The 18,544-nt window shown below is 40.3% G+C and overlaps 1 protein-coding gene and 1 non-coding gene across 2 annotated transcripts; both read right to left on the minus strand.

Moving 5' to 3' along the window:
• Positions 1-6,297: 6,297 nt before the first annotated feature.
• On the minus strand, positions 6,298-6,404 carry LOC131222098 (small nucleolar RNA R71). The gene has a single exon (XR_009159806.1). It is a non-coding gene; the product is annotated as a small nucleolar RNA R71 (small nucleolar RNA).
• Positions 6,405-14,710: 8,306 nt separating this feature from the next.
• LOC131220233 (uncharacterized) lies at positions 14,711-15,580 on the minus strand. Its single transcript, XM_058215191.1, has one exon. The coding sequence runs from the start codon at positions 15,578-15,580 to the stop codon at positions 14,711-14,713; it is 870 nt and encodes a 289-aa protein (XP_058071174.1).
• Positions 15,581-18,544: the final 2,964 nt, after the last annotated feature.

The raw sequence follows: 18,544 nt of genomic DNA on the forward strand, positions 1-18,544 counted from the left end.
TTTGCTGAATGATGATTCTTGGATGTTAAGCTGTTGATTGACGAGGTAACCCCTCAGCAGGTCAGCTCATCCGAGGGCTGTCTCCTTATACCTAGGAGGCCCCTTGGCTATTTTGTAGAATCTTATGATGTTAAAATTGCAATGATCGACTCCTAATATAACATGATTGATTTGTTGAATGATGATTCTTGGATGCTAAGCTATTGATTCACGAGGCAACCCCTTAGTAGGTCGGCTCATCCGAGGGCTGTCTCCTTATACCTAGGAGGCCCCTTGGCTATTTTGTAGAATCTTGTGATGTTAAAATTGTAAGGACCAACCCCTTGAGGAGTTTAACAGACCCCCTACCCGCCCCCGTGATTGGAGAGCGGTAATTATTTTTGTAAATCCGTTGGTCGTATAACGAGCTGACTCCTTCATCAAGGGATCAGGTCATCCATGGGCTTTTCCCCTGCATATAAGGGGATCCCTTGACGAATTTTCGTGGGTTAACCCCTCCTTAAGGGATCAGTCCATTGAGTCAGCCCCCGCTTGTGAGGTAATTTTCCATTTATCAACAAGTCATGCAAGTAGATAACGTAGAAACAGAGATTTTATTAAAAGCCTTAAGATGCTAGCCGCTCTGAGCTGTACACTTAATGGGGGCCTTCAACGGCCAGCAAATCAAGGGTAGTAGATTTTTAAGTGCTCAGCGTTCTAGGGGTGGGGGAGTTAACGCCCTTCGAGTCCTCCAAGTGGTAGGAGCCTGGCTTAGTCAATCTGACCACACAATAGGGCCTCTCCCAGTTGGATCTGAGTACCGTAGCCCCCGGCTCTGCAGTGTTATCGAAAACTCGGCAGAGGACCAAGTCACCTGGTTGGAATCACCGAGTCTTGACCTTCAAGTTGTAGAATCGTGCCACCTGCTGATGTCGAACAGCAACTCGAAGCCAGGAGACATCTCTGGCTTCCTCAAGTAGATTTAGTTTGGCTGCAATTTACTCGACGTTCTAATCTTCCTGATAATTCCTGACCCGAGCTGTAGTGAGACCAATCTCGATTGACACCATTGCTTCTGAACTGTAAGACAACAAAAATGGAGTTTCCCCAGAAGATGACTGAGCTGTAGTCCTATAGGCCCAAAGGACGAATGGGAGTTCCTCGGCCCAGTTGTCTTTCGCTTTCACCAACTTTATTTTGAGATGGTGCTTGATGACTTTGTTCACCGCCTCCACTTGTCAATTGAATTGCGGGTGTCGAGGCGAAGAATACATGTTTGAAATGCCGAGCCCCCGACATATGCCTCGGAACTTATCGTTGTCGAACTGTTTATCGTTGTCGAACTTATTGTTGTCGAACTGTTTGAAACGATGGTGCGCGGGATTCCGAACCGACAGATGATGTTCTTCCAAACAAAGTTAACTACCTTCTGCTCTGTGATCTTTGTGATAGGCTTGGCCTCAGTCCACTTGGTAAAGTAGTCGATTGCAACAATGACGAACTTGACCTATCCTTTTTCAATGGGCAGAGGTCCGATGATGTCGATTCCCCATTGGGCGAATGGCCACGGCCCGCTCATAGGGGTCATCTCTTCTACAGGTTGTCTCGGCATGGTCGCGTATCGTTGACACTTATTGTACCTCTAAACATAGTTCTTCGAGTCCTCCCTGATTGTCAGCCAGAAATATCCTTGACGGAGTATCTTCAGAGCCAAAGCCGGACCACCGGAGTGGTTTCTGCAGATGCCTTCATGAATCTCTCGAATCACATAGTCTGCTTCATCAGGTTAGAGACACCTGAGGTAGGGTTATGAATGCCCCTTCTTGTATAAGACCCCGTTCAAGATTATGTACCATGCGACTTTGATCCTTAGACGTCTTACCTCCAACCCATCTAAGGGGACCTCACCAGATGTGAGGTAATTGTAAATTGGATCTATCTAGCTTGGTGTGACTTCCACCGGGTTGACTGTTTCCTGATCGTTCGGTCAATGCTCGGATGTTCTATGAACTCCACAGGGATGACCTGAGGAATCTTTCCCTCTGTGGCCGAGGCTAGCCTTGCGAGGGCGTCAGCCCAGAAATTCTCTGTTCTCAGTATTTGATTGATAGTGCAGCTCCAAAACTTTTCTATTAACTTCCTAGCCTCTGCCAGATAAGCCACCATCTTATTTTCCTTGGCCTCATATTCGGTGGAGATGTGATTCACCACTAGCTGAGAGTCGCATCCCACCTTGAGGGACTGGACCCCCAGACTGGCCACCAGTCAAATTCTAGCCAACAGGGCCTCATACTTCACTTCATTATTAGAGGCTTTGAAGCCGAGTCTAATTGTGTATTGGATAGGTGTAGAGTCGAGTGCGACTAGGACGATCCTTGCCCCAGCGCGCTTAGCGTTGGATGACCCGTCCATGAAGAGGATCCATCTTGATTCTGACTCTATATCTTGAATGGTTGGAGGAGCAAGCGAAGGAGCTGCTTCTACTTCGGCGCTTGTCCCCTCTCCACTCGGAGCAGTGAACTCTGCAATGAAGTCGGCGACAGCTTGACCCTTAATCACGGTCCTCGGTTGGAACTGGGTATCAAACTCCCTAAGTTCAATTGCCCACTTTGTTAGTCAACTTGATACCTTGGGCTTCTAGAAGACTTACCTAAGGGGAGAGTCGGTCAGGATAATCATGGAATGGGCATGGAAGTACAGGCGTAACCTCCGAGCTGAGATAATTAAGTAGAGTGCTAACTTCTCCAAAGCCGGGTATCTCGTCTCAGCAGGCACCATTTCTTTGCTCACATAGTACACAGGATGCTGCTTGCCCCCCACTTCCCTAATTAGCGCGGAGCTGATGGCTGAGGCCAAGACTGCTAAATACACGAACAAGGACTCACCCTCTTCAAGCTTGGACAGTAGAGGTGGTGAGCGCAGATACTGCTTTAACTGCTGGAAGGCTTACTCACATTCCGACGTCCACTTGGCCTTCTTATGACCCTTCAGCTGCTAAAGGAAGGGGAGACATTTGTCAGTGGCTCTGGATATGAACCATCCGAGTGCCGCTACTCGTCCGGTGAGACCTTGTATCTCTTTTGTCGTCCGAGGCAAGCTCATATTGAGGAGCACTTTGATCTTGTTGGGCTTTGTTTCAATGCCCCGCTGACTAACCTGCAACCCAAGGAATTTGTTAGAGTCGACTTCGAAGGTACACTTTGTGGGATTCAGCTTCATACGATATTCTCGGAGGATGGAGAAGGTCTCTCCAAGATTTGCTAGGTGATCGGACGCCCTAATGCTCTTGACAAGCATGTCGTCAACGTAAACCTACATGGTGCATCCTATTTGCTTGGCGAACATCTGGTTCACCAATCTCTGATACGTGGCCCTAGTGTTTTTTAGGCTAAACGGCATAGCCCGGTAACAGTGGAGTCCCTTGTCAGTGACAAAGGTAGTCTTCTGCCTATCTGGGGGTGCATCACAATCTGGTTATACCCGGAGTAAGCATCCAGGAAGGAGAGCAATTCATACCCAGCTGTACTGCCTACCAGCTGGTCGATCCGAGGCAAGGGGAAACTATCCTTGGGACAGGCCTTGTTCAGGTCCGATTAGTCCACGCAAACCAGCCACTTCCAGGTTGCTTTCTTGACGAGGACCACATTTGCGATCCAATCTGGATAGTGTACCTCCTCAATGAAGCTAACGCTAAGGAGTTTAAAGACCTCGTCGACTATAGCTGCATATCGCTCAACGTCAAAAGCTCTCCTCTTCTGTTTTACTAGCATGTGATTTGGGTCCACATTCAGTCTGTGAATGTTAAGACTTAAATATTGCATAATTTTCGCCATTTATATCTTGGTTTTATGAACATAAATCATCTTAATATTCTATTTTACTCATGTATGTGTTGCAAGGTGAATTTAAAAGCTTGGATTGAAAAAGGTGTTAAAAAGTAAGAATTTGATACTCAAATTCACCAAGGCAATGGATGGATCTTAGGAGATCAAGATTGAAGAATTCACATGCCAAAGATCCAAGAAAACCAAGCGAGGAATGAAGAGAATCGAAGATTTGAAGTGAAGAATCCTGAAATCGTCCTAAAAAAGTGTATTTTGAAGCTGTGAAGTTTATTTTGGAAAACTGCGCAGCAGGAAGTCTGTTTTAAACGAACTATGCAGCGAGAAGTCTATTTTGGGAAAATACGTATATTTGAGGCGTTTTCTAGGGTTTTCAACTTTGTACGAAGTTTGGAGTTCCCTACTTATAAATAGGGCCTCCTAGGGCATTCTAAAGCATCATTAGAAGCATTTAAGAGCAATATTTAGGGTTTTTTTAAAGAGTTTTTAATTTTATTAAAGCTTTATAAGTTGTTTCTTTCCTTTTAGATCTTTTTTTATTTGCAATTTTTCTTCTTTCTTTCTTGTTGCTTTTTATTTCTGCAATTTAATTATATTTTTCTAAGTTCCCTCTAGCCCAAGTTAGAAGGGAAGCACATGGGTTTAATATTTCTTTAAATTATGATGATTGATTGTTTTAATGATGAGAATAATGGTGTATGCATATTATCTATTATTTAGGTTTTGTTTTTATCCTCTTGTAAGATCCATATGTTTCCATCATATGAGATTTACATTGATGGATAGACTTACCCTAGATTAATCAGATTTCCTAGATATGAGAGGTTCTCAACTTATTATATTTCTTTAATTTTCATTATCTCGTTGATATTGAATTCTTAAAATCACTAGTGCTTGAAAATACATATCAATGGTGTAAATCTATGATTTTCTAATCTTTTATATCATTTATTAAAATATTTAAACTATTTTATTTTCTAATTAGGCAAACCATAGAGCTCGGATCCTAGTTGTGTTATCCAAGTCATCATGATTTTGGAACATTAACCTATGTGTGGAACTTTGAAGCTTGGGTGTTGTTTTAATTCAATTGAATTACATCCATTCAAAACTCCTAAAATCAAATCATCAGTTTAGTTTTTTTTTTTTTTTTACTTAGTTTGTTTTGCATTTGATTTTCTCATTTTCACAATTCATCTCCCTGTGGGATCGTCCCTGTATTCACGGGATATTATTTACGAACCTCTGTACTTAGAGGCAAGCAATCAATTTTGGCGCTGTTGCCGGGGAGAGACTGAGATAGATTGGATCTGTGCAAGATAGCCAAGGTAAGTTTTCTTCTAAACCCTCCGATTTTCCATAGATTTTTTTATTTTTTTATTTTTTATTTTTTTCTTATTTTCTTTTTCTTTGAAAATAAATTCATTGGGACTTTCAAGCACTAACTATGACATAAGGTTGCCCCGCTTGGGATTTTATCACCCAAGTGCTATGGTTGTCCTATAGTTGTTTGTTTGATCACAAAGATCATCCATTGAATCTATTTTCCATATTAGCATAGTTTAATTTACGCATTAGTTTTACTTTTATTTATTTATTTATTTTTTATTTTGCTTTGTGGATTGAACCCTCATGGTCGGCTCTCATTGGGTTGTTGATTTATTTTACTTTGTGGATGAACCCTCATGGTCGGCTCTGCCCTGGGTTGTTGATTTATTTTGCTTTGTGGATTGAACCCTCATGGTCGGCTCTGCCCTGGGTTGTTGATTTATTTTGCTTTGTGGATCGAACCCTCATGGTCGGCTCTCCACTGGGTTGTTGATTTAAGTTTTTATTTTTATTTTAAGTATCATACTTGCGATTTGAATTAGTGGTATTTGTTGTGTGGTGTGGATGGTTTATGTCCCGTTGGAGTAGGGATCAAAACAATCGACTCTCCTCTGAAGGGGGACTAGTTCCAGGCCTTGATCATTCACTTAGAAGAGGCACTCAATATCACTTGGATTCCATGGCAGACCCAATTGATAATCCAAATCCAAATCTGCCAAATCCAACTATAAATCAAAATAATCCTCCTCTTGAGGATGAAAATGAAGTTCATAGGAATGTGTTAAACCAACCACGGACTTTACGTGAACATTTACACCCTGAGAGATCAACTTTACCATCTTGTATAGTGTTCCCTGCTCACACAGGGAACATTGATTTTAAATCAGGTGTGATTCAATTAATTCCTAAATTTCATGGCTTAGATTCTGAAAGCCCCTACTTGCACCTCAAGGACTTTGAGGAAGTAATTGCAACGTTACAAGTAAACAATGGCAATAGGGATGTACTTAAGCTTAGGTTATTCTCATTTTCTCTAAAGGATCGGGCCAAAGCATGGCTCAACTCTCTAAGACCTAATACCATCACTTCATGGCAAGCCTTAAGTAGAGAGTTTTTGAAAAAGTTCTTTCCCGAGCACAAAAAAAATGCACTAAAACAAGAAATCATGTCATTCTCCCAAAAGGGGAATGAACTATTTTTTCAAGCTTGGGAGCGCTTCAAAGACATTCTAATTACTTGTCCACATCATGGTTATGAACCATGGCACGTGATTGATGCTTTCCGAAAGGGGCTCACCATGGATACCCGTCAGTTCATAGAGATGATGTGTGGTGGAACCTTTCTTAATAAAGATCATAATGAGGCTTGGGATTTTCTAGATATGTTAGCAGAGAATAAGCAGACATGAGATGTCTCTACTAAATCAGACCAAACTAGACCCATTCCTTGAGAGAAAGCAGGGATGTATGTCCTAAGAGAGGAAGACGACCTTAATGTAAAATTCGTTGCATTGGCTAGAAAAGTCGAAGCCTTGGAAATTAGAAAGGTTGATATGGTTAAAGCAAATACTTCTGTAGGTAATTTTTGTAGCATTTATGGTAGTCGACCATGACACAAAGGATTGTCCAATAATATCAGTTGTACAAAATATCACGCATGAGCATGATCAAGCAAATACTATAAATAACTATCAAAGGTCAGTTATGCAACCAATGGGAAACACATATAATCCAAATTGGCGTAACCATCCTAATCTTAGTTAGAGGAATGGACCACAAATTAATGCGCCCAATGCACCTCAAATGCCTCCACAAAATAACTTCTTTAGGGCACCTAACAATGCACCATATATGCTCCCATCAAAGCGATCATCTGTGGAGGATGCATTGACCGCATTCATTAACTCTCAAGCTTAAATGAATCAGTCTCTAATCCAATCAAATCAGGAATTAAAGACAGCTGTGGCTAGGATTGAGACTCAACTAAATGCTAGGGAAAAAGGCACCCTTCCTTCTCAACCTATGTCAAACCCTAGAAACACACATTTCATTGGAGACTCAAATCCAAGTGAGCTACATCATGAACAAGCTAAGGCCATCATTACCTTGAGAAGTGGAAAAAAGGTCGATAACAAGATAATGCAACCGGTAGAAATACCGGAGGATGAGCCACTGTCTCAAGAGAATGATGAACCGGCTATGGTTCAAGAGCCGCAACAACAAAAGGATAAAGAGACTAAGTCATATGAGCCTCCAGTTCCGTTCCTATCTAGACTTCGGAATCCAACTGTCCCCATGAAATATCAAGAGGTGTTAGATGTGCTCCAAAAGGTTACTGTCAATATTCCTTTGCTTGATGTCATTATAGACAAATTCCATCATATGCTAAATATCTCAAGGATTTGTGTACTATAAAAAGGAAATTAAATGTGCACAACAGGCCTTCCTTACTGAGAAAGTGAGGGCTATCATTCAACAAAGGGCCGTACCCAAATACAAAGACCTGAGAAGTCCTACTATTCCTTATATTATTGGGAATTTTCAAATTGAGCATGCTTTGCTAGATTTTGGTGCAAGTGTCAACTTAGTACTTCAGTTTACAAACAAATTGGGTTAGGCGAGCTTAAACCAACCACGATTACACTCCAACTCGCCGACCATTCTATTAAGGTACCAAGGGGAATTTTAGTGGACGTGCTAGTCCAAGTGGAGAAATTCTACTTCCCATGGATTTTATTGTACTAGACACTGAACCATGTGTAAATGCTAGTGCTCAAGTTCCCATCATTTTAAGTCGCCCATTCCTAACAACTTCAAATGCAATCATAAATTGCAGGAATGGAATGATGAAATTGTCTTTTGGTAACATGACTCTAGAGTTAAATATTTTCAATCTATGTAAGCAGCCCATTGATAATAATGAGATCCATAAGTTAAATTTCATGGACTGCTTGATAGAAGAAGGGGAATTGGAACCGAGTCTGACTGAAGAATTGATTCAAGTCTTTGGGGACTTGAAAAATTTTAATTTAGAAAAAGTGATTGCTAAAATTTGTGATCATAATGAGAGCACTACCACCCAAGACATTGAATTGTACCAATGGAGACCGCGCACTCAAATCCTATCTATCGAGGACTCGCGACCTCTGCAATCACTAACCAATGTTCTAGAGCTTGATTTAAGACCACTACCAAATGAGCTTAAGTATGTATACTCAGGTGAAAATAAAACTTATTCTGTGGTGATCTCTTCATTTTTAGACAAGGATCAAGAGATTAAATTGTTGAATGTTCTAAGGGACTACAAAGGAACCTTGGGCTGGACGATTTCTAACATCAAGGGTATAAGCCCTTCCATATGCATCCATCGGATCTACCTCGATGAGGACGCCAAACCAATTAGATAACCTCAAAGGCATCTTAATCCAAATATGATGGAAGTTGTAAAAATAAGGTGATCAAATTATTGGATGTGGGAATCATCTACCCAATATCCGATAGTGTTTGGGTGAGTCCAACTCAAGTAGTCCCAAAGAAATTCGAAATAACTATTGTGCAGAATTCTAATAATGAACTCATACCAACACGTGTCACCACTGGTTGGCGTGTTTGCATTGACTATAGAAAATTGAACCAGGTCACAAAGAAGGACCATTTCCCTCTACCATTCATTGATCAAGTTTTAGAGAGGGTAGCAGGTCACTCCTTCTATAGTTTTCTTGATGGATATTCTGGATATAACCAAATAGAGATAACCCTAGAAGACCAAGAGAAAACCACGTTCACTTATCCATTTGGCACATTTACTTTCAAACGGATGTCATTTGGATTGTGTAACGCCCCAGCAACTTTCCAACGGTGTATGTTAAGTATTTTTTCAAATATGGTTGAGAAGTTTCTTGAGGTTTTCATGGACGACTTCTCTGTATTTGGGAGTAGTTTTGAGGAATGCCTCAACAATTTATCTCTTGTCTTGTCTAGGTGTGAAGAGAAACACCTTGTCTTAAATTGGGAGAAATGTCATTTCATGGTTCAAAAGGAAATTGTTTTGGGCCATGTTATCTCCAAAAATGGAATCGAGGTAGATCGCTCAAAACTTGACATTATAGCTAATCTACCTATCCCCCGAACTGTTAGAGATATTAGATCACTTATAGGGCATGCTGGTTTTTATAGAAGATTCATCAAGGACTTTAGTGTTATTACTAGACCCTTGACTAATCTTCTTCAAAAGGATGTTCCATTTAAGTGGACAGATGAGTGTGCAAGTGCTTTTAATAAAATTAAATCATCCCTTACCACTGCACCTATCATGCGTCCACCAGATTGGACACTTCCTTTTGAACTAATGTGCGATGCAAGTGATTATGCCATAGGGGCTGTTTTGGGCCAAAGGAAAGATAAACGGCCCTACGTTATTCACTATGCGAGTAGAACTCTAAACTCGGCCCAAGTGAACTACTCAATAACTGAAAAAGAGTTACTTGCAATAGTTTTTGCTTTGGATAAGTTTAGGTCCTACTTACTGGGATCCAAAGTGGTCATTTTCACGGACCACTCGGCTTTGAAATATTTGTTATCTAAGAAAGATGCAAAGCCGAGACTTTTGAGATGGATCCTCCTACTCCAAGAATTTGAATTAGAGATAAAAGATAAGAAAGGAGTAGAAAACGTAGTGGCCGATCACCTTTCTAGATTGGTGTTAGATGATTCCACTGAGGAAATGCATATCCAGGACACTTTCCCTGATGAACAATTATTTGCGATCTCTAAATTACCTTGGTATGCGGATATAGTGAACTATCTTGTAACGGAAAAAATGCCATATCATTGGAAGTTACAAGATAGGAAGCGTTTTGAAACTGAGGTTAGGAACTTCTTCTAGGATGACCCGTATTTATATAAATATGGGACTGATCAAATTTTTAGACGTTGTGTCCCAGAGGATGAAGTTCGAAGTGTTATTTCTTTTTGTCACATGGAAGCATGTGGTGGCCATTTTTCTGCTAAGAAAACTACTGCAAAAATCCTGCAATGTGGTTTTTACTGGCCCACCATGTTTAAAGACACCCATGCTTTCTGTGTTGCTTGTGATAGATGTCAAAGGTTGGGAAGTGTGCTAGCGAAATATGACGCCTTTATCCCTAATTTTACCATTGAAGATTTTTTATTGTTGAGGTATTGATTTTATGGGCACATTTTCATTTTCTTTTGGATTTCTTTATATATTGGTTGGTGTGGACTATGTTTCAAAGTGGATTGAGGCAGTTCCAAGTAGGACCAATGACAACAAAGTGGTCATACGATTCCTCAAGGAAAATATTTTTGCTAGATTTGGAACTCCAAAGGCCATCATTAGTGATGGCGGGTCTCACTTTTGCAATAGAACATTTGAGGCTTTGATGAAGAAATATGGCATCAAGCATAAAGTGAGCACCCCATACCACCCACAAACGAGTGGGCAAGCTGAGATTTCTAATCGGGAAATCAAACATATTTTAGAGAAAACTATAAGGCCAGATAGGAAGGATTGGTCCCTCAGACTATCCGATGCTTTATGGGCTTATAGGACTGCTTATAAGACCCCGATTGGAATGTCTCCATACAGATTGGTGTATGGGAAGGCTTGCCACTTGCCTGTGGAATTGGAACATAAAGCCTACTGGGCAATAAAAAAATTAAACTTTGATATGGATCAAGCAAGTGGACAAAGGAAATTAGAGTTAAATGAATTAGAGGAGTTGAGGAGAGACTCCTATGAAAATTCTAAAATCTACAAAGAGAGGACCAAAGCTTTTCATGACAAAAATATCCTGAGGAAGAATTTTGAACCTCGGCAAAATGTCTTATTGTATAATTCCCGTCTCCAGTTCTTTCCGGGAAAGTTAAGATCAAGATGGACAAGCCCCTTCATTGTGAAGAATGTTTATACTCATGGGCTGTTGAAATTAAGAATCCGCGGAATGACAATGTATACAAGGTTAATGGTCAGAGATTAAAGCCTTATGTGGAAAACTTTTATTTGGGAGAGGAGTCCTTCCCTCTTATTGAATCAGAATATTCAGATGGATTCTCCTAGTTTGACGGAGCATTTCTGTAGGATTTGTATCATATTCAATTCTTTTTAGTGTCACATAGCAGGTAAGTTTTTCATGGTAAGTACTATCCACCATTTCTTTTATTTTTATTGTTCTCTACATTACATTATATTACATTGGGGACAATGTAGATTTTAGGTTGGGGGCGTAGATAGTCATTCATGTGAGGTTTTTTTTTGGGTTTCAATTTATTTTATTATTATTTTTATTATTTTTAGGTTTCAGTTAGGTTTAAGTTTATTTTTTTTTTAGGTTTATGAAAAATTTTTAAAAAAATAAAAATAAAAAATTTCAACATTTTCAAAATAATATTTTTTATATACAAGAATGTGAACATGATATTTTGCGAATTCCAAAGACAAATTTAATACCTAATCTAGGTTGATAGTAGTCAGAAATCTGACAACTGAAAATTATAAACTTGAGTTCAATTATCTAATCACTAGTTTAAAGTGAGTTGTAATTTGATGTACTGAATTCACAATACACCCTAGCTAACTAAGTGAGGAATATGATATATGAACTAAAATAACAACTTTTGATTCAAACAAGGTTGAATGAACTAGTACCATTGATATATGTTTAAAAGAGAGAATATTAAAGGAAAAAAAAAGAGAGTGATGGAAAAAAAGAAATTTTTATTATAGAGCATGAATGCAATGACCATAACAATCGTGTCAGTAATCCGGAGTAAGAATACCTAAGTATCCATTACTGTTACCATTACAAGTACGATACCTTAGGTTATGAAGCAAACCCGATGGGAATCTTCATCTAAGGGTGGTCTATAATAATGAGGATATGATGATAAAAGAAGAAATGTCATAAAAAAATGAGATAACTAGAGATTTCATATTCTTGGGATGATTGAAAGGAGTTAGGATAGGGAACATGCATATTTCTCAAAGTTAGACTAGTGTCACGAAGCACCTAAGGATATTGGGTTATAACTATTCTAAATTTTGATTAGGTCTCTGAACTCAAGGATGTAATGGATTAAAAAATTAAGATTCTAGCTAACTTCATATCTAGGGTAAGTATTGTTTTGTTTTGGAATTCATATGATTAATGGAGGCATAATTGTATAAATTTTATAGTGTTGAAATATTTTTCTTATTTTCAATGTTTGTGGGTAACATTTAAAACCCTCACGAGACTATAACTCGTCCACTAGGGGAAACCTAGGGGTTTAAAGGCTTGTTGCATATGCTAAATGCAATCGAGATTACTTGCGAAAGTGGTGTAGTTAGAATTTTGTTTTCATTTTAATTTTGTTTCTAGAATTATTTTTTTCTTATTTTTATTTTTCTTCGCTTATTTTGCTCGGGACTAGCAAAATGCTGATTGGGGGGTGTGTTAAGACTCAAATATTGCATAATTTTCGCCATTTATATCTTGGTTTTATGAACATAAATCATCTTAATATTCTATTTTACTCATGTATGTGTTGCAAGGTGAATTTAAAAGCTTGGATTGAAAAAGGTGTTAAAAAGTAAGAATTTGATGCTCAAATTCACCAAGGCAATGGATGGATCTTAGGAGATCAAGATTGAAGAATTCACATGCCAAAGATCCAAGAAAACTAAGCGAGGAATGAAGAGAATCGAAGATTTGAAGTGAAGAATCCTGAAATCGTCCTAAAAAAGTGTATTTTGAAGCTGTGAAGTTTATTTTGGAAAATTGCGCAGCAGGAAGTCTGTTTTAAACGAACTATGCAGCGAGAAGTCTATTTTGAGAAAATACGTATATTTGAGGCGTTTTCTAGGGTTTTCAACTTTGTACGAAGTTTGGAGTTCCCTACTTATAAATAGGGCCTCCTAGGGCATTCTAAAGCATCATTAGAAGCATTCAAGAGCAATATTTAGGGTTTTTTTAAAGAGTTTTTAGTTTTATTAAAGCTTTATAAGTTGTTTCTTTCCTTTTAGATCTTTTTTATTTGCAATTTTTCTTCTTTCTTTCTTGTTGCTTTTTATTTCTGCAATTTAATTATGTTTTTCTAAGTTCCCTCTAGCCCAAGCTAGAAGGGAAGCACATGGGTTTAATATTTCTTTAAATTATGATGATTGATTGTTTTAATGATGAGAATAATGGTGTATGCATATTATCTATTATTTAGGTTTTATTTTTATCCTCTTGTAAGATCCATATGTTTCCATCATATGAGATTTACATTGATGGATAGGCTTACCCTAGATTAATCAGATTTCCTAGATAGGAGATGTTCTCAACCTGTTATATTTCTTTGATATTCATTATCCTATAGATATTGAATACTTAAAATCACTGGCGCTTGAGAATATATGTCAATGGTGCAAATCTATTATTTTCTAATCTTTTATATCATTTATTAAAATATTTAAAGTATTTTATTTTCCGATTAGGCTGACCATAGTGCTCAGATCCTAGTTGTGTTATCCAAGTCATCATGATTTTGGAACATTAATCTATGTGTGGAACTTTGAAGCTTGGGTGTTTTTTTTATTCAATTGAATTACATCCATTCAAAAATCCAAAAATCAAATCATCAGTTTAGTTTTTATTACTTAGTTTGTTTTGCATTTGATTTTTTCCTTCTCGCAATTCATCTCCCTGTGGGATCGACCCTGTATTCACAGGATATTACTTATGAACCTCTGCACTTGGAGGCAAGCAGTCAGTGAACCATGACATCGGGAGAGATTCCCGGCATATCCTCATCTGACCACGCGAAGGCATCTTTGTGTTGTCGCAGGAAAACTAACATCTAAGACCATTGCTCGGAATTTAGTGACATGCCGAGCTGAATGGTTTTGCTCAGATCTACTTCATCAAGCGGCACGGCCTCCAAGTCCTCTACGGATGAATCCTCTGTAGGACCCCTGGGATCAAGGACATTAATAGTGATGGTCTACTTCACCGACCCTTTGCTTACTGCTATTGCGTAGCATTTTTGAGCTTCACGTTGATCGCCTAGGAGATAGCCTATCCCGCCCTCGGTGGAAAATTTCATCATTAGATGGTATGTGGACATGACCGCCCTCATTGCATTGAGGGAGAGTCTACCTAAGATGACGTTGTGCATTTACGGCACGTTAACAACATGGAGTTCACCAAAAGGATGACTAGATGTCGTCCTTCTCCCGCAGTCAAAAGGAGGGAGATAGCTCCCTCGGAGATCACCCTTTCTCCGGCAAAGCCGTACAGAGGGGTCTTTACAGGTCTAAGGCGTGACCTTTGAATCCCCGTTCTTTCGAAGTCCTCTGAGTAGATGATATCAGCCGAGCTCCCGGTGTCGACCAGGATGCGGTAAACCTTGTGGTTGGCTATGGTTATTGCCACCACTAAGGCATCATCATGTGGATGCTGGATTTCGCATGCATCATCTTCCGTGAAGGTTAGGCTACAGGAACTGACTCGAAGCTCTTTCTTCGGCCTCACGGCCATGTAGACGTAGTGTTCCGGATCGGACTTCCGAGAGTGGGCTTTACGAGCCCTGTTTAAGTCTCCTCCACTGGATGAACCACCAAAGATGGTATGGATTTCGACTGGTTCTTCCGCAGTTTTGCTCAGCTACTCCTCTCTGAGCTGATTTATCCTCCTTGGTGTGTCGATGCAGATGACCCTTACGGATGAGGATCTCGATCTCGTCCTTGAGATCTACGCAGTCACTCGTGTTGTGACCGTGGTCTCGATGGAACAGGCAATACTTGCGCTTGTCTCGGTGCTCCACATCGGCTTTCATGCAAATGGGCCAATTAAGGAGTTTTTGACCCCTGATGTCCAACAGTATCTGTTCTGTAGATGTGTTAACAGAAGTGTAGGAACGGAACTTGCCCTCAGGCTTCCTGCTCGGGCGACGATCACGAGGAACATAGTCGTTTGATTTCTTGTTAAATGACTGAGGCTCTTCGTTCTTTAGCCTCTTCCCTTTAGTTAACGGCTCCGCTACTTGGATATTTTTACGAGAGTTGGAGAACTCCTCAGCATTAGTGTATTTCTGAGCTCTGGTGACGAGCTCGACCAACGTCTTTGGCGGGTTCTTTCCAATTGAGAAGGTAAACTTCCCCTCTTTCAGTCCGCTGAACATGGCAGAGAGAGCCATTTTGTCATCATAATCCTTCACCTGTAAGTCCTTCAATGACTCTTTAAGCCCCTGTTTGATGGTGAACAAATGAGTAGTCAGCTTACGACTCTTCTTACCACTTATGAACTGGGTAAGGAACAATCTACTGGGCTCTGCGAAGGAGCCGACCGAATTGGGCTTGAGTTGCCTGTACCAACTCCGAGCTGATCCAGTAAGGGTGATAGAAAAGCCCCGACACATCATCTCATCCGTTGCCGTTTGGATTTGCATTCACGAGTAATAGGCCTCTACGTGCTCGGACAGGTCTCCAGACCTAGAGTATTAGATGACGGGAGGTATTCAGAACCTCTACGGCATTACCTCGCTCATGATTACGGAAGTGAATGGAGGTTCGGTCTCTTCCATCATCGCCTGAACGGTGGCAGGGACAGATGAAGGCTGCTGATTCTGCTGTAACATTTGAATCTGATTGCTAAGTTCCATGAACCGTGCCTCCCACAGATCCCTGTTTTCAGCTACTGTCTCCCACAGAGCCTCTACCTCAGGGGTCCTCCACCTCCTCCTCCTCTCCAGCTCATAATGAAGGTCCGTCGGTGCCAAGGCCGAGGTAACTAAGGCATTCGTCGAAGCCCGAGATGTTAGATTCCGAGTCCGAACTTGGTTTTGAGTTAAAGGAGGGTCCTGGGCTGAAGCGGGAACTCAGGCGGATTGATGCTGTGACCCTTCGGGTCTCACCCTCCGCGGTGCGGACTCGACTTCCATTACTGGTCTGATTGTTTCCCGAACGGGGTGTGACTGCTGCTCCTGTCGTTGTTTCATCTGATTGATTTCATCACGTAAGGCTTGGATCTTATTTTGCATGGCGCGATATTTACTCGCCCGATTACGAGAACGCTGGGATGGTCCTGGAGCTGACTTGGCGTGAAGTAACGAGGAAGACCGAGTCTGATCATTGGGCTCCAGCTCCATAGATACGGATTTCTTCTTTCCTCTTGTCATTGCACTAGAAAATAGGAAACAAACTTTTCGTACCAGTTCCCACAGACGGCGCCAAAAATGTTGCCGTCAAAATTTGGATTACTCTCCACTCAGAGCTCCAAACTTCTACCGAGCACTGGGCCTGCAAAGAAATGATTAGCAAAGGAGACCCTGGCTTAAACAGGGGACCCTTTGATGCCTAAGTCAGGTCAAGTGAATATAGGTCTAAGTTGAGTTATAGAGGGAGAGTGCGAGATATTACGTACCTGTCTTCGCCCCCAAAGATGCTACTTATACCCCCTAGCTTCGAATGGGCATGTCTATATAAGTCGGCACATCTTAGGGCATTCACCACGTCTTGCGAACAATTCGAAAACCCAGTCATTCGATGGTCGTGAGGACGTGGGCAGTTGAGTAACTGTCGCCACTCATGTAGTAGTGGGACACCTCATGATCTCCCTTATTAGCAGATTCTGATCTAAGTCCCGAGTTAACCGCCTCTGCCTCGGGTCATTCCAAGCTCCGAGTTAATCATCTAGGCCTAGGACCTCTCTCGACTCCGAGCCGACCGCCTCGACCTCAGATTACTCCAAGCTCCGAGTTGGTCTCCATGCCTCAGGCCTCGGATCGAAGGCGCAAAGAATGTCGGGTTGGAAGTCATGTCTCTACCTATTTACATAACTCCGAGCTTAGTATTGAGCTTTGAGTCGACTCTGAATAACCTCGGGCCTCGGAGCTCAGGTGTCTCTATTCTTCCCATTACAATAATAATAATAATAACCAACCATTAATTTAGGAATGGATTTTCACAGAAATAATGTTCCAAATATAATAGTTGTAACAAGGTTTCAAATATACAATTTTACTCATTGGTGCTTTTGTGTTTAAGGTGATTTTATCTGCAATTAATACTCTCTAAATGGAAGTTTTCAAAACTATTTCGACGGTAACCCAAAATGCATATTCTCAATTTCCAACCTAGGATGGGTTTATCATTGATTGTTGGATACTGTTCTTAAGGGTTCTCAATTTTCCACTCAGCTTGACTAATTATCAGTGTTCATGAACAAGTGACAGAACTTTCAATAATCACATAGGATAGAAGCAATTCCTTAATGTAACCAAGGCATTCTAATATCCCTATCACTAATTGTTGATAGATGTCTTAAATCTGTAAGTCATCATGTCTATCGTTGGTAATAGTTTGATGCCATTGAGAAAATTTGAAATTTGTATGTTTAGTCGCTAGACATTTTTGATGTCTTGTCGATGTCATCGAAGGTCTGTTCGATGCTATCAAAGACTGCTCGATGACATCGAAAGTCTATTCGATGTCATCAAAGACTGCTCGATGACATCGAAGGTTTATTCGATGCCATTGATAAAATCTGGTATTTTCATGTTTAGTCGTTGGAACGTTTTGATATTAGTTCGATATCGTCAACGGTGTATCGATGACATCGAAGTCCCATCGAATGTATGCGCAGATCTATGCAGTGTTGCGTATTTGCGGGATTTATTTTCGATTTTGATTGTGATTCTCCTAGATGCTACAATAAGGGTGTAATCGAGATAAAAGGGTATCTAAGGCTTTCTAATTCATTCCTAGGGTTTCAAAAGGCTTGTAACGGGAGATTTGAGGCTTGTTCGAATCGGGTATTCTCTCTATCTCTTATAACTTCTGCTTTTAAAATGATTATTGTTGTTTTGTGTTGTGATTTTTTTCCTAAAAGGGTTTTTCCACATTAAATTTAGAGTCTTTGTGATTGGGCTTGTTGGTGCGATTGGAATACTCTACTTGATTTATCTCTGCGTGCTTCCACGGTTCCCCAACAAGTGGTATTAAAGATAAACGTTACAACACAGTTGAATCTGAACATAGAATATCAATGGCTGCAAATCCTAAGTTCGATATTGAGAAGTACTCTAGAAAAAAAAATTGAATTATAGAAGGTCAAGATGATTGGCTTATTAGATCACCAAGGATTGGATGAGGTCTTTGAGAATCGACCTGAATCTATGGAAAATGATGAATGGAACAAGTTGGACAAGAAAGCGAGAACCTCCATCCAATTATGCCTAATGGATGAGGTTTTCTACAATGTCATGAGAGAGAAAACTGCAGCAAGTTTGTGGGCGAAGTTAGAGGACATCTATGTGAAGAAATCCCTTGAAAATCGTCTACACTTAAAGTTATAGTTGTTCAATTTAAAGGTGATAGAGAGAGGTGATGTTGAGGCCCACATTAGCAACTTT

This window comes from Magnolia sinica, chromosome 12, assembly GCF_029962835.1.
Source record: "Magnolia sinica isolate HGM2019 chromosome 12, MsV1, whole genome shotgun sequence".
Lineage (NCBI taxonomy): Eukaryota > Viridiplantae > Streptophyta > Magnoliopsida > Magnoliales > Magnoliaceae > Magnolia > Magnolia sinica.

Coding starts and splice junctions, on each gene's coding strand:
- LOC131220233 (XM_058215191.1), bottom strand. CDS start 15,580: ATGCAAATCCAAACGGCAACGGATGAGATGATGTGTCGGGGCTTTTCT.